Raw genomic sequence first — 25102 nt, 5'->3', positions numbered from 1 at the left:
AAGGAGAACGTTCATTTTCTGTTTTGAAAAGAGTGAAAAACCAGCTCCGTTCAACAATGAGCCAAGACAAATTGTGTAACCTAGCCTTGTTGACCATTGAGTCTGATCTAACAAGAAATATTGATTTTCAGAATATAATTGATGATTTTGCCAATATGAAATCCAGAAAAAAGTTTATTTAAGAAGTGCCTGTGAATATAAACAATTCTTTACTTTCTTGAGTTTATATGATTTGATAGTCTTATGCATGATGCAATGATAACAATAATGGTCAGTGATTTGTAAAGGGAATAATAGTGCTGTAGTGGTTATGCTGAATATAATAGGTACATGATGTCACTACTTTAATAGCCTAATCTAGTAATACTATGCTGTCTTGAGTTTATTCTCTTTAAAATGCATGATTTAACAAGATAGTTATAATGGCTGTTGGTAAATGGTTTTGGTTGTCTTGATGTACTTTCCCTATTAAATTTAATCTAAATAGCCAGAATGTATTTAATTAGACCTTAAACAGGCTCACACTGACCCCCCCCCCCAAGCTGGAAGGGGTCGCTTCGCTTACCCGTAACTCAAAGGGGCCCCGCCAATCTGAATAGCCTAGGGCCCGGAGACTTCTTAATCTGGCCCTGGCCACACCAACCTTCTCCATGTGCCGACTCACAGCCACCCACCCAGGACCAACACAGTCACACCAATCCTCTCCATATGCTGACTCACAGCCACCCACCCAGGACCAATAGGGCCACACCAACCCTCTCCATGTGCTGACCCACAACCACCCACCCAGGACCAACAAGGTCAGACCCATCTCCATGCATTTCAAGATCAACAAGTACCAATAGCCAGAATTGGGGTAAGAAAAAAAACTGCTTTACATAATCTTCCTTAGCTACATGTATTATAATTTATTAATGTACACCTCACCCCATTGAACTACAATGTAAGATATTAAAACCTTTACTATTTTGACAAAGAATATAACCCTATTATGCCCACATGTTCTTTCACTTAACACAATTTCATCTAAAAGACTGGTTTTGAGGAACTTAACCTGGGTGTTAACTGGTACTCTACTGTATATCAATAACCACTCTGTGCTTGGCAGCATGTCTTACGTCTAGTACTGTATTTATTTTTTACCTTTTTTTATTTTTAACATTGCAAATTAATTTACTGTCAAATTCATAATTACTTACATCATTCTCCAGGAGATTATGCATACCCATCTGTGCCAAATGCAGTGACTCAGCAAACTTATCCTCTGCCATTTTGATTTCATCTTCAGTGACGTGGGAACCTCCTGAAGAGCATAAGTACAGTTCATGCTAATATAACTTGTTCAACACTGCAACCCTCTATTTCTTTGCATGATGTAATAAACTTAGTACGTATAAAGGAAATCGATGCAACAGCTGAACATTAAGCATCTCTATTTAGTAAATTTTTATTAAAAATTTAAATTTCCATTTATAATGCCATTATTAAAACTGAAACTTAACTCTATAAAAAACAACAATAAAATTAAGTATAGTTTTGAACTGAGTTAACTGGATAAAACATAAGTATGTACATTATTCTGTACATGTGAACGTAAAATATCCAGTTAACAATACAGTAACTATCAAAAATTGTGGATTTGACAAAGAAAATACAACAGGCTGAGTAGTCACTGATTTTTTCTGTAGTATTTCTATACAGGTTTCCTTAAAGAAATACAAAAACAAAATAATACTGATTCTCTATGAAGCATATGAACAGGCACCAATAGAGTGAGCAACTTAAATCTAATATAAGATTCAGAATCACCTATAGCACAGTTGAATACCAGTAGTTTGGATTAGTTAGGACTAAAACCAATGAAATACATGCCATGCTCTCAGCACAACATCAGACCATCTCTCAACACGATCACATAAAACAAACTTTCTGTCTCTGAAATGTTTAATTCTGAATTTACGGTACTCGACTGTACTGGTATATCTAGTGGATCTCCAGCTGGTTATAGACCTAAACAGTATTGTATTTCATATCTAGTTATGCCATTTACACTATAATGAAATCAAACATTATCAATGTTATTATTAGAACTAATCTTATCATTACTATTGTTGTTGTATAAATATATGTCTTTGTGATAAATCTTTTATTAATTTATCCACAACATTTGGTCACCTTCATCACATCCCACTATATCATACATGTGTAAAACTTAGTGTCTTATGTATGTATGGTATAGTATCTCTCACCAGTTACTTGTGAAAACTGCTAATTATATGTATTATAAATATGACTATTATAGTATCTTGAAATATTAGCATGACACAGATTGTAAAAAACTCTACTGATATATAATGTAGCATAAACCATTTCTTAAGAAAGATTGCAGTTGCTTCTTCTAACAGATATACGTATCATAAAACTGACAAGTTAATGAAAAATTTGTGTACTTTTCTAAATTACAATTAGGAAATGGGCTGCTGACTTACCGTTGCTTAAAGCAAAAATCCACAGCAAAACATTTATCATTTCCTCGCATATATAAGCCAACAAAAAGTTACAAGCCATGTGAGACACATTAATATAAGCTGATTTAACAAAAAAAAAAAAATTGCAGATACATGTACTGCTACTCTAAATCAATCACATGCAAAAATTTTGAGTTGCTGTCCAAAAATAAAGCATAAAATTGGATGCAAACTCAGACTCAAGAAAGTTTCTTTGAAGGTAGAAAGAAACATTATTAATACCTATACTAAATATACAGTGCAAGTGTCTCAGTAACATGATCGGCACAGAATATGCAGCTACTGTATTTGACATACAGTAAGTAAAAAGTATACAAAAAAAAAAAAACTCCAATGCATCAACATAATATTGCAGGAGAATGATACAGTTGCTTTCAGTTTTGGAAAAATGACTGCAGCCACCAAACCTTAAAAAATGTATACAGTATATATGAAACACTAAAAATGTATTTCATAAAGGTATACTTAAGCAGATCATTTATTAATGAATTGGCATATAGAATATTCTTACTAATGTGTGTTCAGTCTTCATATTACCAAATAACTATTTTAGAGGCCAAAAGATTAGCTAATATTTACCAAAACCTTTTACTTATACTGGAAGTATATTAGATCACTATAAACTCATTTTCCATTCTTATTGGGTGGGGAGTCATTTGCCCAAAGAAGCCAGAAGAGCATCTGTTCTTCCACACACTTTCAACATTCAGTAGCATCATGGTTAATGAGAACCATCGTACTAAAGAAAATCTTCTAGAGCAAATTGTAATCTACTTTACTGACATCTGAAATACTCCTCATCAGCTGTAATAGAGAAATAACTTCATTCATCCTAACAACCTTCTAACACTTCATTCATTGCACTGTATCTTTAAGCACTGCTTCCATTCACATCAATTTCCTATTTTTATCTTAACTCTCCTCCTCATATTCTTGAGCAAACTACCTTTACCAATTTATAATTAATCATTTATTCAACATGCCCATACGATATTAAGTAATACTACACTCACTACAAAATTTTGTGAGTCATGATTTTTGTATTTCCACTAACCTACTTATGGTGTATTCCTTGCATACTCTGCTCAAACAACTGCACCATCATCTTCATACATTAAGTTTAACATACAGTACTTCATTTATTCCTATAAAATATAAAGTTTATGTTCATCTTTAATCTCATTCCTTGACCTCACAACTAACACCATCCATATATGTATACTGTACACACTGTGCCAACCCAATGGTATAAAGGTATGCAGTACCAACCCAATGGTATAAAGGTATGCAGTACCAACCCAATGGTATAAAGGTATGCAGTACCAACCCAATGGTATAAAGGTATGCGATACCAACACACTGGTATAATGGTATACAGTACCAGCATGCTGGTATAATGGTATGTGATACCAACACACTGGTATTATGATATACAGTACCAGCATGCTGGTATAATGGTATGTAGTACCAACACACTGGTATAATAGTATGTGATACCAACACACTGGTATAATGGTATACAGTACCAGCATACTGGTATAATGGTATGTGATACCACTACACTGGTATAATGGTATGTGATACCAATACACTGGTATAATGGTATGCAGTACCAATACACTGGTATAATGGTATGTGATACCAACACATTAGTATAATGGCATGTGATACCAACACACTGGTATAATGGTATGTGATACCAACATACTGGTATGTTGTACCAGTATGTTGTGATACCAACATACTGGTATAATGGTATGTGATACCAATACACTGGTATAATGGTATGTGATACCAATACACTGGTATAATGGTATGTGATACCAACATACTGGTATAATGGTATGTGATACCAACATACTGGTATAATGGTATGTGATACCAACATACTGGTATAATGGTATATGATACCAACATACTGGTATGATAGTATGTGATACCAACATACTGGTATGACAGTATGTGATACCAACATACTGGTATGTGATACCAACATACTGGTATAATGGTATGTGATACCAACATACTGGTATAATGGTATGTGATACCAACATACTGGTATAATGGTATATGATACCAACATACTGGTATGACAGTATGTGATACCAACATACTGGTATGTGATATCAACATACTGGTATAATGGTATGTGATATCAACATATTGTATACTACATTGAACAACCAGATTTTCGCTTGGCCGACTTCATGGGACTGAAAAATTACTTGGGTGGGCTAAATTGGGATGTCCTAACTATGGGTCAGGTAGGTGATCTTGGTTACCAATATGACGTTTTTCAGAGCATAGTTCTAGCTGCCCAGACAACTTTTGTCCCGAGTAGGGAAATTAGATCTAACAAAAATGATCCCAAATGGATGAACAATAGATTAAAACATCTCATTGGTCAAAAGAGAGGCATAAATAGGCGTATCAAAAGAGGGGATGGGCAGTTAAGAAATTAATATATTCAATTAAAGAGAGAAATAAAGAAAGGAATAAGAAAAGCAAAAAGAGATTATGAGGCTAAGGTCGCAAGGGATTCAAAGACTAACCCAAAAGGGTTCTTTCAAGTATACAGAAGTAAGATTAGGGACAAGACTGGCCCACTTAAGAGTAACTCTGGTCAGATCACTGACAGTGATAAGGATATGTGTGAAATTCTAAATACCTACTTCCTCTCAGTTTTCACCCAGGAAAATACTAGCGATATTCCTGAAATAATAGATTATGTAGAACAGGATGATAATAAACTATGTACTATTGCAGTAACTAGTGACATGGTCCTCAGACAAATAGAGAAACTAAAACCTAACAAATCCCCAGGTCCTGATGAACTGTTTGCAAGGGTGTTAAAGGAATGTAAAGAGGAACTTGGCATACCTTTGGCTAATCTTTTTAACATATCACTATAAACTGGCATAGTGCCTGATAAGTGGAAAATGGCAAATGTAATACCTATTTACAAGGCAGGTGACAGGTCCTTGGCTTTGAACTATAGACCAATAAGCCTTACCTCCATAGTGGGAAAATTTATGGAATCAATAATTGCCGAAGCAATTCGTAGCCATCTTGACAGGCACAAATTGATTAATGATTCTCAACACGGTTTTACAAAGGGGCGTTCCTGTCTTACGAATTTACTACTTTTTTCACTAAGGTGTTTGAGGAGGTAGATCATGGTAATGAATATGATATTGTGTATATGGACTTCAGTAAGGCTTTCGATAGAGTTCCACACCAGAGGCTATTGAGGAAACTTAGGGCACACGGAATAGGAGGAGAAATTTTTTCCTGGGTAGAGGCATGGCTGACAAACAGACAGCAGAGAGTTTGCATAAATGGGGAGAAATCAGAATGGGGGCACGTCACAAGCGGTGTTCCTCAGGGGTCAGTGTTGGGCCCATTGTTGTTCACAATTTACATAAATGACATAGATGAGGGAATAAATAGCGACATAAGCAAATTTGCTGATGATACCAAAATAGGCCATCTAATTCATTCTAATGAGGACATTAGAGCACTCCAGGATGATTTGAATAGACTGATGCAATGGCTGGAGAAGTGGCAGATGCAGTTTAATATTGACAAATGCAAAGTTCTAAATGTTGGACAGTTAAATAACCATGCCACATATATACTAAATAATGTAGATCTTAATACTACCGATTGCAAAAAGGATTTAGGAGTTCTGGTTAGCAGTAACCTAAAACCAAGACAACAGTGCATTAGTGTTCGCAATAAAGCTAATAGAATTCTTGGCTTCATATCTAGAAGTATATATAATAGAAGTCCTCAGGTTGTTCTTCAACTCTATATATCCTTGGTTAGGCCTCATTTAGACTATGCTGCTCAGTTCTGGTCACCATATTACAGAATGGATATAAGCTCTGGAAAACGTACAAAGGAGGATGACAAAGATGATCCCATGTATCAGAAATCTTCCCTATGAGGATAGACTGAAGGCCCTGAATCTGCACTCTCTCAAAAGGCATAGAATTAGGGGGGATATGATCGAGGTGTATAAATGGAAAACAGGAATAAATAAAGGGGATGTAAATAGTGTGCTGAAAATTTCCAGCCAAGACAGGACTCGCAGCAATGGTTTCAAGTTGGAAAAATTCAGATTCAGGAAGGATATAGGAAAGTACTGGTTTGGTAATAGAGTTGTGGATGAGTGGAACAAGCTCCCGAGTACAGTTATTGAGGCTAAAACGTTGTGTAGTTTTAAAAATAGGTTAGATAAATACATGAGTGGGTGTGGGTGGGTGTGAGTTGGACCTGACTAGCTTGTGCTGCTGGGTCTGGTACAGTGCTCCATCCTTGAGTGGGGATGACCAGACTGGGTGGATCATTGGGATAATCCAGAGGGTGGGTCATTGGTCTAATCCAGGGGGGGGACATGAACCTGCTCCGCATGGGTCAGTAGGCCTGTTGCAGTGTTCCTTCTTTCTTATGTTCTTATGTTCTTATAACTCATATTATCTGGTTCCTGCATAAAAAATAAGCTCATCAATACACTTGACAATGGTCCACTAATTCCATATATAATAATCACCTTCCACAGTCTTTCCTCTAATGATTTGATTATATTTTTTCTAATTTCTAGTGGTTACAGCACTTTCTACCTGATTTTGTAACTTTCTATTGCTCTATTACAGCTTGTAAAGAATTTTCTGGTATCCCTCTGGAACTACTTTTTTCATAGTGGTATCATCCACTAGTCTAAGTAGGTCTTCGTCCAAAGGTTGAACAAGTGTTGAAGAATTCTTTGTAACAAGATCCCATTCATCACAACTGTCAGACACTGTAGCATCATGGGATCTTGTTACAAAGAATTCTTCAGCACATGTCCAACCTTTGGACGAAGACCTACTTCGACTAGTGGATGATACCACTATGACCCCGCCCCCTCCTGCTTCGCCTCACCTCACTACAGTATTCAAGCCATGTCTACGGCCCTATGCTGTACATTCTACAAGATTGATGGACTGAACACATCGACTCCAGGCTGAGGGACTGATTACCTCGAACTCCTCCTCTCCTTACGCCCTTCTACTTTGTATTGGACTGATGAAGCCACTGCATGGCGAAACGTTTCCTGAATAAAGATTCCCACATGTTGCATAAGTGTCTCAATCTTCAACTTGTCGGTTTCTCAAACCATTCATCACAATTTTAATTGTAATATCAACACACTTCTGAATTGAATGATGGTGAATTTGTTTTCTTTCTTTAGTCACCCTGTCATGGAGGGAAGGCTGTCAAGGTAAAAAACAAAAATAAATAAAATACTGAATTTTTTACTTATTTAAATTATCTATCTTGTGAAAAAAATTTTTTACTTATTTAAATTATCTTTTTTTTTTTTAATATAAAACAAATATTTAAAAAAAAAAAAAACTGTTGATATGAGCAGAGTTGTTCACCTAAAAATAAAGAAAATTAAGTACTGAAAGCATCTGTAACATTAGGTAATATAAAACTAAAATGAAACATACAGTCGCCAGGTAAGTATCACCTTCAAAAATTTTGCAATTTCCTCATGTCATCAAATTCTGAATATAGTAAATCTTGAAACACTTACTGAAAAACCTAATAAGCTTTCTATCGAGAAATCTTATTTATCAAATGTATGAAGAACTAAATATCTATCTCAGTTCCCACTACAAGTATATCTTTCTTGCTCTAATCAATGCTTCAAATTTTCATTAATTCACTGTATGGGGGAGGATATTAACATTTTCTACATATGGTGAGTCTGCTGTTTACACCAAAGTTGCAGATACCAGCACTTACTCATACAAAGATCTGAATACAGTACAGTACTCTTTATGTAGGAAAAGCAAAATTTCATCAAATGCAATAGCTACTTTTATACAATATCTTAAAAGCAAATTATGCTCTGCACTTATACGGCCCACATTGATGAAATCAGTACACAGGTTAACTGTGTACATCTACATGTACATACCCCCCCAGCCCGGGCTGCGAGCTGGACTACTGCTGGGCGTAGCGATAAATGCTAGAACAAACAGAAACCAATTAGTTTCCTCCTGTGGGTAACACCAATCTCTTACACCTTGTTTTCTGACATTTGATATTTGCAATTACATGGTTTTGCAAGCCACAATATTCATGTTGTCATGGTCATTATACACTTAAAATTCTCCATAAACTATTTGAATTTTCATTTCTTCAACATCTGGAATGGATTTCTAGATTTTATAATTATAAGTTTGAGAGTCTTTCTTTCATTGTTGCTGTTATAAAAGCCTTGGTGGGAGACGGCCAGTGTGTTAAAAAAAAAAAAAAAAAAACTCTAAATGGAACTGTGATACAGCAACCCAGAATGTGAGGGAGTGAACCAGGTTCATGATTTACTACCTTTCCAATCTCTCTCTCTCTCTCTCTCTCTCTCTCTCTTTCAGCAAGTCGTGTTGGCACAACAAACACATCACTCAAACTACCCTTCAGATCAGTAAGCGGTCTTAATAAACATTCTAGTATCATTTGTTCCCATGATAAGCCTTTAAATTATGGTGCATGTTAGCTAATATCCTAAACAGTGACCAGCCTATTTAGCTCCTTGAATTAGAAAAGTCTGACCAGATGAGAAGTGGAATAAGTAAAAAACAAATGTATGGGAAAACTGAATTTTATGGTTGGTGGCAAAGCAAATGCTCAAATATATTTTGAAGGTTGTACTGTTGATAGGAATGGAAACACTGATCCAGTACCCAGTTAACTACACAATCATGACAAATGCAAGAATGTCAAACATGGCAATGATCAGCAGAGTGCAAATGAGAGCTACACCCATAGAGGAGGGAAGAATCTCATAAAATTCTAATGACACTTTTTACACTATCAAACATTTTATGATTGGCTTCGAACACAATGCGACTCTTCTGCTTAGCAAGTAAATCAGGACTGGATTTAAATGTTGCTCAGTACAACCATTTTTTTTTAAATGAATTTAGACATGTGCAAGTCATGCAGAAGAAAGAGTGGGCAACATATAAAAGGAGTACTGTACAAATTTATTAACCACTTCCTCACTGTAAGAAGGATATAAAATACTGACATATTGCATTCCTACAGTAATTATCACAGGCATTAAACAAGCATCTTCAATAAACTTTACTCTTCCTTATTATAGCCATGCACCCTAAATGGCCTTGCACATCCTTGATAAGTGATTGCTAACTCATTACCATATTAGCTGCCATACTAAACATTCTCTATGCACTACTCTAACAATTCATTATAAAAAATAAAAATTGCAATACTTTAGCTGGAATAATTCACTATTAACCCACAGATTCAAGGACAAACTAACCATCAGCAGTTGTGACTTGATAATGATGCATTACAGACCAAGTTTCTTTAAGTTGTGGATTAATATTGAATTTACTTACAATAATTAAAGGTACCAATATATCCTTCACAAAAAATTCCTGTTACTACTGTATAAGTTGAGCTTAAGTAAGCATTTGATTTTGGTTTGTTATTCAAATAAATAATAGAACTTTAATTTTCCTAGAAAAATATCATGACACTCTCTCAGACAGCTTAACCAAATCCTTACTGGCAAAGCCCTGACTACTGTAACCTTCAAGTTAGTAGAACTATGTAGAAAATTTAACAATGCAGGTTCTCTTGATGAAAAATAATGACAAGTTACAATAAAAATTTCATGGAAGTGTGCCAAGTAAGAGACAATTAACAGGACCATAGCAACATTAGCTTACACAACACCAATCATACCTAGAATAATATAGGTGGATACTTACCCTTATCCTTTTTTCTCTTCTTACAATCGAAGTCTAACCTCCTTCCCTGAAGTTTCTTGCGGTGATGCTGCAAATGGTAAGGAGATTTTTTTTTACAGTAATAACAGTGAAAATACCAACAGCAGGATAAACAAAGCCAACAATTTGACTGCAGAATAAAAGTTACTTTACATGGCTGGAACACTTCAAAACTAACCCTCAAGCTGGAGAGGAAACTTGATGATATTTTGGCTTATCCTGGATTATTATCATATCATAATTTATAATGGCTCAGGATGGACCAAATTATCCTCTAGTTTCCTCTCACATCTGTGGGTAAATGTAAACATGACGGCATTCAGTAGACAAAGAGAGGAAGATTATCATAAACTTTTCATATAAAAATATTAGCCCTACACAATGTGCTTATTTCACTACACAAGTATCTGGGTCACATTATTATTATTATTATAATCAAGGGGGAAGCGCTAAACCCGGAGGATTATACAGCGCCTAGGGGGGATGTGGAAGGCATTCAGGCTTAATTCGGGGAACTGGAGCACAGATCCAATTCCCTAAATCAAGAGCCCCTCACCAACATCAAGGAACCTTCCTTGAGGGGACTGGGTCACAGAAGCCTTCTATTCACTTTCATCACTTCCCAAAAATATATATATTACAGCTGAATTTTACAACTACAACACTAAATATGAATTTTATGACTATAAAGCATTATGATTTTCACTCAAAGAACAGTAAATACAATTATAGAACCAGAATGCTATGTAAATAATGACAAGGAGTAAATGACACTTAGTCACAGTGGATAAAAGGATTAATGTGGATTAAGGGATAAAATTATGTAGTGGGAGGTATGACAGGTATCAGCTGGTCACAGGCAACAGGAAATTTAACTTTCAAAACTGTGGAAAATGTTTACACAGTTTCTGAATTTATTTTACTATACTGTATAATGAAAACTGTTAAATAAAGTGAGAGGTTATACAGAAAAGAGGTACGTACATACACTGACAGAAGTATATATTTAATTGTCACAGAAATTAATTTAATTCCTCCTTATTGCTGTATATACAGTATAAAGACTGAAGAAACACACTCAAGTCTATCTGGAACGAATTTGTAGAAGGTTGGTGGGTGTGAGTTGGACCTGATTAGCTTGTGCTACTAGGTCAGTTGTCATGTTCCTTCCTTAAGTGAATATGGCCTGCCCTGACTAGGTTGGGGCATTGGCTTAAGCCGGTAGGAGACTTGGACCTGCCTTGCATGGGCCAGTAGGCCTGCTGCAGTGTTCCTTCTTTCTTATGTTCTTATGAGAAAAGTTCATTTTCAGATTAATATGTGAACTCCTGAGCTTAGACAGGGAGCGAGGAAGACTTATTTGGGAGGCACAATACCACAGTAATTCTAGAGGATTTTAATTTTAGTCAAACTGACTGGAATTCTTTTGGAATCTAGAGTCAAATGAAAGGGTAATCCAGGATTGATTTTTAAAAATTCTGTAAATGAACCATCAAGGGAACATAACCTGCTTGATTAGGTTCTACTAAACATGGAGGCCTCTGATGATAATCTGGGGATTGAGAAGGAGACTGGAGCAAGCATTCATAAACTGGTTACATTTAACATTGAATGGAAGAATGATAGCAAGGATAATACAGTAAAGGTCCCAGATTACAATAGGCTAAGAGAATAACTGTCATGGGGTAACAAAGAGTTATCAATATACTGCCCAGAGAACATATATTCTTTATAGGGAAATAAGACTGAATAGAAATGATCAGCAATGCATGAAGAGGAAACTTAGATATTTTTTAGGGGGGAGGAGAAGAAAGGAATCTATAGGCATATCAGTAGAGGACAGTGTTATCTTGAGAACTAAGGTACTGTCTTCATAAAAGAGTTAGAAAAAGGGATAAGAAAAGTTAAACATGATTATGAAATAAAGGTTGCAATGGAATCAGACAAATTCCAAAGTTTTCTTCTAAGTGTATAGAACAAACTCTGGACAATATACTGAAAATCAGAAAGATATGTGACCAATTTTTAACAGTTATTTCCTTCAAGCCTTCATGCAAGAAGACACAAATTATATTCCAGTAATTAATTGTTATAATGGATCTGAAGAAAACAAATGATGCAATATTACAGTTACTAGGGATATGGTTATTAAACAGGTTGACTGCTTAAAGCAAAATAAATCCCTGGGCCCCAATAAACTTTCTTCAAGGGTTCTTAAAGTTTGTAAGACGAAACTTGATAAATTAGACACACGTGCAACTCTTGGGTATCTTTATTGAGGAAACGTTTCGCCACACAGTGGCTTCATCAGTCCATACATAGGAGGAACTTGAAGAACAGGAGGAGATTGAGGTAATCAGTCCCTCAACCTTGAGTCGATGTGTTCAGTCCAGCAATCTTGAGTAGAATACGGCAGATGAGCGGAGAAGCAGCTTATAAACCGTATGGCAGGAGAGGTGCAGCAGTCATAGGTGGTGTCACATTTGTTCAATGTGGAAGTAGGTTGTGCCCAAGAATTAGGCAAGCGAAGAATTCCTAAGTATTAAGATCCCAAGAAGTTGCAGTGTCTGACAGGTTTGTAGATGAATGGTTCAGAGAACCGACATGTTGATAAATTACTTAGGAATTCTTCACTTGCCTAATTCTTGGGCACAACCTACTTCCACATTGAACAAATGTGACACGACCTGTGACTGCTGCACCTCTCCTGCCATACGGTTTATAAGCTGCTTCTCCGGTGATATGCCGTATTCTATTCAAGATTGATGGACTGAACACATCGACTCAAGGTTGAGAGACTGATTACCTCATTCTCCTCCTGTTCTTCAAGTTTCTCCTATGTATGGACTGATGAAGCCACTGTGTGGCGAAACGTTTCCTCAATAAAGATACCCAAGAGTTGCACATGTGTCTAATTTATCAACATGTCGGTTCTCTGAACCATTCATCTACAAAGATGAAACTTGGTGAACCACTATTTTTTAATATAGTTATTTATGGCTAATGTAATTCCTATCTTTAAAGTAAGGAATAAGTCATTAACATCGCTTAACCACTCAATAAGCATAACTTCAACAGTAGACAAGTTGAAGATTGAGACACTTATGCAACATATGGGAATCTTTATTGAAGAAATGTTTTGCCACACAGTGGCTTCATCAGTCCAATACTATCTTGTAGAATGTACTTTTTACAAGATTGACTGACTGAACACATCGACTCCAGGCTGAGGGACTGATTACCTCAAACTCCTCCTCCTCTCCTTACACCTTTCTGCATTGTATTGGACTGATGAAGTCACTGTGTGGTGAAACATTTCTTCAATAAAGATTCCCATATGTTGCATAAATGTCTCAATGTTCAACTTGTCGGTTTTAAACCACTTATCACAGTAGACAAGTTATTAGTCAATCTTAGCTGATGTAATAACAATCTTAACTGATCAGAAATTTGATTAGAGTCTCAACATGGATTCACAAGGGGTTGTTCATGCCTGACGAATTTATTGACATTCGGTAAAGCATTTGAGGCAGTGGCTCATGGTAGATAATATATTGTTGTTTACTTAGATTTCAGTAAAACTTTTGATAGAGTACCACAAAAAAATGTTAAAAATAGTGGAAGCACAGGTAGACATGACATAGGGAAAAATGTTCTCTCATGAACAGAGGCATGGCTGCCCATGACTGACAAATAGACAACACAGTTTATACTGATGGGGATGGGATAAAATGAGAATGAGGACCAGTCAGAAGTAGCACTCCATAAGGACCAGTTTTAGGCCCCTTATTACAGCCTCTCCTCACTTAGCAACGTACTCGTTTACCGATGCCTCGGACTTATGACGGGCTCTCTGACCAGTATTCATACTGATTTTCTCTATTCTGTTTATTTCAATATACAGTACACTACTGTATAAACATTTAAAAATATACCAGAAATGTTATAAATGGTGCAAAGGTGACATTAAAACATTATTAATAATGGCTGACACAAACTCACTACCATTACAGTATGCTCCTCACTTAGCAACGAATTCGTTTAATGGCGTGGTCTTAGGAACGGAACTCCATCGTTAAGTGAGGAGAAGCTGTATTCATAATTTACATAAATGCCTTTGACAAGAGGATAAGTACTGACATGGCAAATTAAAAATAAGCCAAAATAATTGATTCAGAGGAAGATACCACTGAACTTCAGAAAGACTGAGACATTCATGTCATGGTCTAAATAGTGGCAGACGCAGTTAAATGTAGATTAATGAAAAATCTTAATCCTTGGGAGTGTAAATAGCCCTAACACTTATAATCTAAATGGTAAAGAAATTGATCACACAGAAATGTGAAAAAGACTCAAGAGTCAAGGTAGCAGAAATTTTAAGCCAAGACAGCAGTGCTTAATATGCATAGCAGATTACTTGGATTTATATAAAAAAGTGTAAGCAACAAAAGGTCCAGAGGTCATAATGCAGTACTGGTAAGGCTTCACTTGGATTATGCTGCTCAGCTCTTGTCTCCCTACTGTTGAATGGATATAAATGCATTGGAAAATATACAGAGTAGAATGACAAAATTAATCCGATATACAGAGTGTTTCACACTGAGGTAGATTAAGGGTCCTAAACCTTCACTCTCTTCAAAGATGTAGAATGAGGGGAGACATGATCAAATTATATAAGTGGAAGACATGCATAAATAAAGGAGATATAAATAGAGTACTAAGAATATCTAACCAAGAAAGACTTAAGTAATGGACTGAAATTGGATAAGTTTAGATTTAGAAAGGATGTAGGAAAGTACTGGTGAGTGAAACAAACTGTCAGGTACAGTTACTGAAGTTAAATAATTAGGTAGCATTAAATATAAGCTAGACAAATATACGAGTGAGAAGAGTTGGATTTGAATGGGACTTGCAGAGTATGGGTTAATAGGGTTATTGAAACTGAAAACTTAGCTAAAAAAAAAAAGGGCAAACAAATTTTTGAGCAGTAAGGAGTTGGATCTGAGAAGGACCTACCAGTATGGGACAGTAGGCCTACTGCAGTATTCTTTCATTCTTAAGTTCTAAAGTTTTCTCTTTGTGTGTGTCCCAGTTTCTATGGACAGTATACACACTGAGTTAGTGACTGGCTCCCCCCATGCCAGTAGTGGTATAGAGGTGATTGCACAGGTATTGGACAGGGCCATATAAACTCCAAAGTGGCTTACTTTTACCAATGTCGAGGGCTGGTAATGGTCGGTGATGTATGTACAGGTATTGTACAGGCGATAGTGGTCTTGAGTGAGGTTCATCTTGTGGTTGGGGAGTTTGAGGACCACCACAGTGGCGCCATGGTGTCAACAACAAGCTTCCCCAAGGCGTTAGAAATTATAGGTAATAGTATTAGGTAGTAATAGGTGGGGGTCTAGCAGGGCAACATCATCACCCCTTTCCACATCCTTCAAGATCAACAAGCAATGACCTCTACAATACAAGGCATCAAAATTTTATTATTTTTGACAAGATAAGCACTTAAAAAAATGATCTGGCGTATTTTTGTAAGAATTCACTGCAGAGTATACAAGTACAAACAAAGGAAGGTGAGATGTGTGGGAGTATCTCAAGATGAGAGAGCACTACTATTATACCAGTTCCTGGATGCCTGGTTAACTTAGAAATTTAATTGAAGCTAAAGGTTTAGCTAACATAAAGCTAACCTTGTTCTGTATAGTGCTGTCAGAAGTGTTAGTAAAGGTAGATTCTAAACATCTGCTATCTTTATCTCATTCTTTGATGACTAGGTTAACATTTGTCCATTTCATAAGATGATTGCCAGTGTCTTGATAACATATGAATAGTTTGTATTATGTGTTCTGCATGCATACTGGTATTATTTAACCTTTGTGACAAAAGTTCAGTGATTCTTTTCCTATGTAACAACTGCCACATCCATTGAAAAGAATGTTGTAGACTGACACTTTCTCTGCATCACAGTGGCTATGCTCGACTTTAGTAAGGTACTAGATTGGTAGTATAAGTGATGATGGCAATATTACTGAATCTTCTGGACAGTGTGTTCATGAGGTTGGCAGAAACACTACATGTTCTAAAAGTGATATACCTGTCAATTTGCTTCTCTGTTTTGAGTGTGGTCACAATTTTAAGTGCTCTTTTCTTGCTGTCATGTATGAAGTAGGACAGGAAGTGGAGCTTGGAGCTGCATACTCTGAGGAAGAACCCCATCAGAACTTTAATTGTAGCATCATGGTGTAACATGTCACACCATGATGCTAGAACCAGAAGAGGGTATTGACAGGCTTCTTTCTCAGATCATACGTAGTATGTAGCCCAGAGTTGATTAGTAGGCATCTCATAAACCTTGGGTTAGGTTAGGTAAGGTTCACCAGGAAACAGGACAAGTGTTACCTGACGTGGGTCTTAGTCAGATGATAACCCACCGTTGGAACTTTTGGTCATCTGATTGAGGCCTCCTGCTGGCTTACCAGTCCACCCCTTTAAAAACTATGGTCACAGTTATAGCCATTTAGTATATGCCTTGAACTGCAACTATGTATCTGACTTTCAGAACATTTTTTCCAAGCTCCACTTCCCATACATACATACAGGTATTTCAGGAAAAGAGCATTTAAAACTGTAAATACACTGTACATTAAAAAACTGATATTGGCAGTTTGGAGGGATATGTTGTATATCTTTATACATATATACTTCTAAACTGTTGTATTCTGAGTACCTCTGCAAAAACAGTGATTATGTGTGAGTGAGGTGAAAGTGTTGAATGATGATGAAAGTATTTTCTTTTAGGGGATTTTCTTTCTTTTTGGGTCACCCTGCCTCGGTGGGAGACGGCCGACTTGTTAAAAAAAAAAAAGTACTTTTATTCCTACTTGTAGATTTTTCATCAACCTCATCAACATGAAGTGTCCAGAAGCAAGAACATAACTTACACTACCAATTACCAGAGCCAAACATAGCCACCATGAAGCACAAAATGCAGGAGTGTACATCTTTACTTGCAATGGATGTAACACACAAGACAATTTCCAGGATACTGTAACACTGGTCAAAACACACCAGTATGTAAGTAGAACACAATACAAACAATTAACATGTTATACATCAGGACATTGATAATCACCTAATGAAATAGACAGATGCTAAACTAATTATCAAACAACAAGACAAAGATGGAAGATGTTTAGAATGCCCTTATCAGCACTTCTAACACTAATATGCAGAACCTGCATAGCTTCATGGTAGTTAAATTTTCAGGCAACACCATACTTCCAAGTTATCCCAGGGTCTAGGAGCCAACATAATTATCCAGTGTAAATCCTGTAGCATTTTCTAGCCACAAGATATTCCCATTGACTTAATGAAGGTATCCACTGTGTGGGAGAAACGTTGTTAATAAGGAAATGCAATGCGTGGGAGAAATATTGTTAAAAGGTCTCTACTGAGTGGGAGAGACACTGTCAATAATGAAGAAATCTAGTCAATGGAAGAAATGTTGTCACTAATATAAGTATCCACTACATCTTAGTGTCATTTACTCCTCCAAATGAAATTAAAAAAAAAAAGGTATAAATTTATATTGTCAATTAAAAGGATTATTCATTAGGTGGAGCAATACAAACTTACCTGAACCTCCTTAATATCTTTAGTTGCCAACTGATGCAGAGGTTCCAATACATTCATTTTCATGTTGTCATCAAGGTTGTATTTGATATCAGCGATCTGTTTCATACTCTCCCCCATTTCAACCAAGGCCGCCGCTGTCAATAATAAAAGTACAACTAGAGCATTGATGGCTAATACTTCTATTAGTGTCAGGCACATCTGGAAATGCCATGCATTAACAACGTGAAGTGTCATAAAGTATTCTTTTTTTTTTTTGCTACAAGTTACAAAGTCATTCAACAACTCACTGTAAAGAAAGCTGGCATAAAAAATACAGTTAGCAATATCTTATACAGATGGACCCAATTAGTCTAAAACTAACATTATCAAAAACACTACAATAGGAAAATAATTTGGGCCCAGTATCATAGTTGAAGAACCCTTGCAACAGCAGCAGTGATCGTGCTGCAGAGGTGCTCCACAGTCTGCCTGAAGTATTTCCTTCTTGCTTGGGAAGTGGGAGGGGATAGACAAAGGGAAAGAGTGAGTGGAAGAAAGGAAAGAGAATGAAGGTATAGATTAGGAGGAGGGAATAGAAGGGACAGAAGTGCAGGAAGTATGATGTTCTGGGCAGGAGGGATACAATGACCAGGAACCACCAAATTTCCAGAAATCAAAACTGTGACTTAACCCATTGGCTAGGTACTGTGCTCACCACCATCCAGTACCACCAACTACCAAAATATCAATATAGAGTAATCAAGATAATATATGATTTAGTATTGAAGCACATCCAATCTTTTCACTAATTCAGTGTTATGAACTACAGAAACAACGGTCTCTCATAATTCATCTTAATTTATTAATGTGGTTTAATAAGTGATCATCAGAGAACACAGTAGCTATGTTCCTGAAAACGGCATGCAATTAAAAATGCTTGTAAATTGAAATGAAGAACATACTGGGAAAATAGGGTTATGCTTATAAGACCCCCATAAAAGCTAACCAGTTTTTTATTGGTCTTGAAATTGTAATTAACAATGAGAATAATGTAATTGTATATGGATGCAGTGATGTGTTATATTTAATAATATACTTAAAGCTACAAAATTTACACATTTTACTTCTTACCTTAAATTCTGGTTACTAGTGTATGATGTTGATTTTGATAGGAGTAGAGAGGGATGGTGTGGCTCTACTAGGAGGTTGGGAATCTTTAGCTGAGGTGGTAGGCAGTGGATCTTTAGCTGATTTGGAAGGCTGTGGATTGTTAGCTCAGGTAGATGGTTGAGGTCTTGCAATAGTGTTGATGGTTGTATTGGAGCAGTGAGAAATTTTGAAATGCATCTCTTGTCTCTTACCCCGCAGTACTTTATACAGCAGATGGTACCTTGCAGTACTTTATACAACAGATGGTGCCCTACAGTATTTTGTACAGCAGATGGTACTCTGCAGTTCTTTATACAGCAGATGGTACCCTGCAGTACTTTGTACAGCAGATAAGGCATCATCAGCTGCTCTAGACCCCATATCAGAGCAGTAAATAACCATGGGCTTATACCTGATGAATTACTGCAAAGAAGCAAGCTGAAGTGATCCTCTGCTACGTTGAATCGCAGTGCATTCTTCTTTGTTGACTGATCTAAGTTCTTGCTGGCATCTTTTTACAATAAAGACTTGTCTCATCAACATTAAACACTCACTGTGGCTGGTAGCCACCCTAAGAAATAATTTCCTGTAGCTCAGCAGGGAAATTTCCTGCAGCAATGTGGCCAGTAGAAGCCCTTTCACTGAATTAAATATTATGCGACTACATAATCTGAACTTATGGAACCACCCTGTACTAAACAAGCACTCTCGTTCAGGCCAACCTTCCTCGTCACACAGTTTTATAGTACTGTAGGACCTTTTTACTTATTAAGATAAAATTAAGTGGTGCACCCTTCTTGGTTTTTGGCTCAATCCACTCACACACTCAACTTTCCATCTTATTTAGCTGTTCTGACCTATTTGTCATTCTCTTCAGGTCACAACCTGGGTTACTCAGTGCACAAGCTCATATCTTTGCCTCAATCTTCTTAACTGTGTGAATTAATGCCTCATTCAGACCATAGGCTCGTGCTATCTCCATCACACATGAGTCACTTTTAAGCTTATCTAATATATAGATTTTTCTTCAAAACACCAAGACTCTCACACTTATGCTTCTTCTTTCCAGTTCCAGGATCACTCACATTCCTTTTGGGTGCCACTGTTACTATCTATAGATGAGATGAGAAAATAAGATCAAAAGTTGATTCACTAATACAGACTGAGTATGGCACTGGACGCATATGAATAAGCATAGAGAGGGAGGTTGTGTACATTACATGGGTTTCTCTTGCAAAACAATAGAGGCCTGAGGCTTACTCTGAGGTGGAGGGAAAAGAACATGGTGCCACACTTTCCCCTACATGTATTCCACCATGTAAACTGATTTTTTATGGTGCATTCACCAAAAATATGCCATAATTTTGCAACCATGTTATAGTGAATATGTGTTAACAGATTGCCTGTTATTCACAATGTATCGTGTACTCAAAGAGTCAAACTTCTAGTGAGCTCTAAATGGAGCTAACAACATTTCAGCTTGAATACTCTTGTGTAGTGAGTGTTGTGGGCGGCACGATAGCTGCTGTGAGGGGACGACAAAACAGCTTTAACCCAGCACTCCCCCTCTCCTCCCACCCACCAAGTTGCTATCTCATCAACCACCCACACAACCATCACAGCCTCTTGTCTTCCTGCTAAGACTCCCACCACCACAATCTCTTGTCTTCTCAGTAAATCTCTCACCCACACCACCACCACCACAACCTCTTGTTTTCTCAGTTAATCTCTCTCCCACCCTCACAAACTTTGCTACATCTGTGCTCACCTCTCCTTAAGGGAGCTAGTTTCCTTTATGCTGCTGTGGGGCTCTTTAGTTCATGCAAATAGTACTGTCCTACAGGTTTAGCACTCTCCCACGAAAATAATATTTCTCTCCTACCTGCATCCACACTATCACAGTTTCTCTGTCATTCACACCCACCATCACAGCTCTGTCATCCACACCCACACCATCACAGCTCTGTCATCCACACTCACACCATCACAGCTCTGTCATTCACACCCACACTATCACAACTTCTGTCATCTACACTGTCACAGGTCTGTTTCCCTGCTCAGCATATCTCCTCCGCATAGCAAACATCATTCCACAAGTCATAATGACTCTTGTTGATATTTAGAACAGACTACATTCTGAGGCAATGATAGTTAAGAGGGAAATTTATATATCTAAAAGAATCCATATTTTGTGAAGTAAGATGTTTCCTAATACACTCATAGTTCACAACAACTGAAAGGACCCGGGATGTAGCCCGAGTGGGGGTGACATATATGGGCAAGTCTTCCCTTACCTACTGTCTCAATTCGCTTAACAGTAAATAAATACATGTACCTGGGAAGTCCCCAGTGAAAAAAGCCATGATGTCTGGCTTTCTTGGGTTGTTTTGGATTATTAACCCACCATGCTTAATACCTCATATGGATTCATCTACCTTCTATGGAAGCAAGTACAATGAAGTGGAAACCTTAAGGGAGGGAGGGAGGGGAAAGGTGGGTGTGAGAGCACTTGACTCGGTCATGGTGCACATTACTTGAGTCGGTCATGGTGCACACAATGGCAGGTGTTACTGTGGCTTGCAGACAGCAACAGTCTAGATAATCTAGTAAAAGAAACCTGTAAATACACTACAGGAATGTCATTCTCATACATTTGCAGAAGAACAGTCGCTGTAGGTTACTGTGTCAATAGTCACTGTAGATTGTGTCAAGTTACTGTAGGCTACTTTGTTAACAACAGACACTGTAGGCTACTGTGTCAACAATCACTGTAGGCTACTTCATCAACAGTCACTGTAGGCTACCGTGTCAACAGTCATTTTAGACTGTGTCAAGTCACTATAGGTTATGTCAACAAGTCACTGCAGGTTACTGTATCTACAACAGTCACTGTAGGCTACTGTGTTAACAACAGTTACCGTAGACTACTGTGTCAACAAACTCAAGGCCTGATGCTATCCTCCTTCAGAGGCGATCCAGAGAGGCTATGCCTGACCTCCACCAAACTTAATAATTAGCCAAGGAGAACATACAGATATCACAAGAAACCAGCATTCACTGGTAAACAAACATTTGAGAGAGACAGAAAGAGATGGAGAGAGAGAGAGAGAGAGAGAGAGAGAGAGAGAGAGAGAGAGAGAGAGAGAGAGAGAGAGAGAAAAAGAGAGAGAGAGAGAGAGAGAGAGAGAGAGAGAGAGAGAGAGAGAGAGAGAGAGAGAGAGAGAGAGAGAGAGAGAGAGAGAGAGAGAGAGATGGAGAGAGAGAGAGAGAGAGAGAGAGAGAGAGAGAGAGAGAGAGAGAGAGAGAGAGAGAGAGACAGAGAGAGAGAGAGAGAGAGAGAGAGAGAGAGAGAGAGAGAGAGAGAGAGAGAGAGAGAGAGAGAGAGAGAGAGACAGAGACAGAGACAGAGACACAGAGGGTGTTGGCACCTGGAGAAGAAGTTGATATCCTTGGGGTGAAATTTGACTCCAAACTAACCATGAAGAACCATGTTGTAAATCTTGCAAACAAGGCAGCCAGGAAGCTTACAGCACTTCGCCGTATCTCACATCTGCTTGACAGTAGGGGTTGCAAGATCCTGTATGAGGCACAAGTACGCTCACACCTTGAGTATGCTCCACTTTCTTGGTTTGCCTGCCCCCCTCTCATCTGCGACTGCTTGACAGAGTAGAGAACAGAGCAAGACGTCTCATCTCTCGCCTGGACCCATCTTGGATAGATCTGTCATTTCAGCAGAGCCTTCAACATAGGAGGGATGTGGGTGGCCTTACTGTTATGTACAAGGCCAATATTGTCAAAATACCACACTTGGATCCACTTCGAGGACAGCATGAAACAAGCTTTTATGCCACAAGACAGGTAGAAAGCAGCAACTTCACTCTGGCTGTGCCCTTCTCCAGAACATCACTCCATCACACCCAGGATGACTCGAGTATGGAACACATTCGTACAGCATAATGATGTCAACGAGATAAAGTCAGTTGATCAAATGAAAATGCTGGCCCACAGATGGCTCAAACTTCATCCTGTTCCCTACTTGTATGTCTCATAACAATAAAAATGCTTTCAAATGAGCTGATGTAGGTAACAGCTCTTAGCTTGCCAATAAAGTTAGGAATCCTTAACCTGTAAATAGCTTGTCAATAAAGCTAGGGATCCTTAACCTTGTCAAACCCTGTGTAGACAAGAGACAGACAGAGGCAAGACAGAGAGACAGAGAGAGAAAGACAGAGAGAGAGAGAGAGAGATGGCTCCAACTTCACCCTGTTTCCTACTTGTATGTCTTATAACAATAAAAATGCTTTCAAATGAGCTGATGTAGGTAACAGCTCTTAGCTTGCCAATAAAGTTAGGAATCCTTCACCTGTAAATAGCTTGTCAATAAAGCTAGGGATCCTTAAACTTGTCAAACCCTGTGTAAAAAGAGAGAGAGAGAGAGAGAGAGAGAGAGAGACAGAGAGAGAGACAGAGAGAGAGACAGAGAGAGAGACAGACAGACAGACAGAGAGAAAGAGAGAGAGACAGAGAAAAAGAGAGAGAGAGAGAGAGAAAATGCCAGGAAATTAATGATCACAACTTAAGTGGAAGAATATGTGGGTGCTGAGTGCAAGTAATGTTTGACAGCATAACGGTCTTGTTGAGCGGGACAGTGACCATTACAGAGACAACTCTACCTAATAACACACGAAAAATTAAATCTGAAACACAGGAAGAAAACTGTTGGGCAAATAATAAAGGTGGCGAGGCATAACACTATAACAACCTTACACATTTATTTATTTATTTATTTATTTATTTATTTATTATAAATTTGTGCACACATACAGAGGTACAAAAAATACAGATAAGAGCAGTATGCCAAAGCCACTTATACTATGCATAGCATTACGGGCTGGCTTAAAATTAACTTAAGATTAATTAAGCAATGATGAAGTCAGTGATAAAACATTAATGTAAACAGATTACTATAAAGCACAAGTGAGTATTACAAAGACAGGTCATATGAAGGATTCTGATAGGTAGTCTATATATACAAATATTTTGAAGGATATCATTAACTAAGACTGTATAATAAATATTGCAATTAGACCGATATATGTAGCAGAAAATTTTATTATAGTGTTAAAGCTTCACATAAAGTATAATGATCTACATAATTCACCACAATAATCAACATTATTAGCTCTTCCTGCTGGTTGTGTACATCACCTCAAACACTAACATAAACAAACTAATAAAAAGATGAACTATTTTTATTTTTGCAAAGCAAATATTACAATAATGACCTACATCTCCATCAGCTTGGAAAGCGAAGTGTTACTTGCAGCACAAGTTCAACGAAGCTTTCCTTGAGTAACCCCTGTACCAGGTAGCAAGTTAAACATGGCTACTAACACCCATAGACTAGTACACACTACCATTATACTATATGTCATGCCGAATAAGTAAAACTTGTGATTTTGGCTTAAATAGCAGCGCTCTTCTTGCCGAATAAGGCAAGCAAAAATTTAAGTGTGCAATAGTTTCCCAAAAATCATTCTGAACCTAACGAAAAAATATATTTCATTGTGTTTCTTTATTATTAAATTACTGTAAACTTATCTAAAATATATTTAGTTGGATTAGGTTAAATTAAATTGCACTTGTTATAATAAGGTTCTTTTGGTATAAAATTATTAATTTTTATATTACATAAATGAAAAAATATATCTTCAAATGAAGAAGAGAAAATTTTAGAAAATTTTTTTTTTTCAATGAGTGCAAAAATTATAGGGGGATAAGTCTGTTGAGTATACCTGGTAAAGTGTATGGTAGAGTTATTATTGAAAGAATTAAGAGTAAGACGGAGAATAGGATAGCAGATGAACAAGGAGGCTTTAGGAAAGGTAGGGGGTGTGTGGACCAGGTGTTTACAGTGAAACATATAAGTGAACAGTATTTAGATAAGGCTAAAGAGGTCTTTGTGGCATTTATGGATTTGGAAAAGGCGTATGA

General features: G+C 37.3%; 1 protein-coding gene across 12 annotated transcripts in view; it reads right to left on the bottom strand.

Moving 5' to 3' along the window:
• EndoA (SH3 domain containing GRB2 like, endophilin-A) overlaps positions 1–25102 on the bottom strand; it is a 388245-nt gene that overhangs the window by 92465 nt on the left and 270678 nt on the right. For 10 of the 12 annotated variants that reach the window (XM_070084141.1, XM_070084140.1, XM_070084150.1 and 7 more), the window contains 4 exons: positions 17981–18114; positions 10322–10388; positions 8500–8550; positions 1200–1303 (listed from right to left, as the gene is read on the bottom strand). In XM_070084141.1, coding sequence (XP_069940242.1) covers positions 1200–1303; positions 8500–8550; positions 10322–10388; positions 17981–18114 — 356 coding nt within the window. The remainder of the gene's footprint in view (positions 1–1199; positions 1304–8499; positions 8551–10321; positions 10389–17980; positions 18115–25102) is intronic. The other 2 variants (XM_070084147.1, XM_070084152.1) reach the window with 1 other exon arrangement.

The sequence above is a fragment of the Cherax quadricarinatus genome, chromosome 11 (genome assembly GCF_038502225.1).
Source record: "Cherax quadricarinatus isolate ZL_2023a chromosome 11, ASM3850222v1, whole genome shotgun sequence".
NCBI classification, from domain to species: Eukaryota; Metazoa; Arthropoda; class Malacostraca; order Decapoda; family Parastacidae; genus Cherax; species Cherax quadricarinatus.
This window is presented reverse-complemented; position numbering and strand designations above follow the sequence as displayed.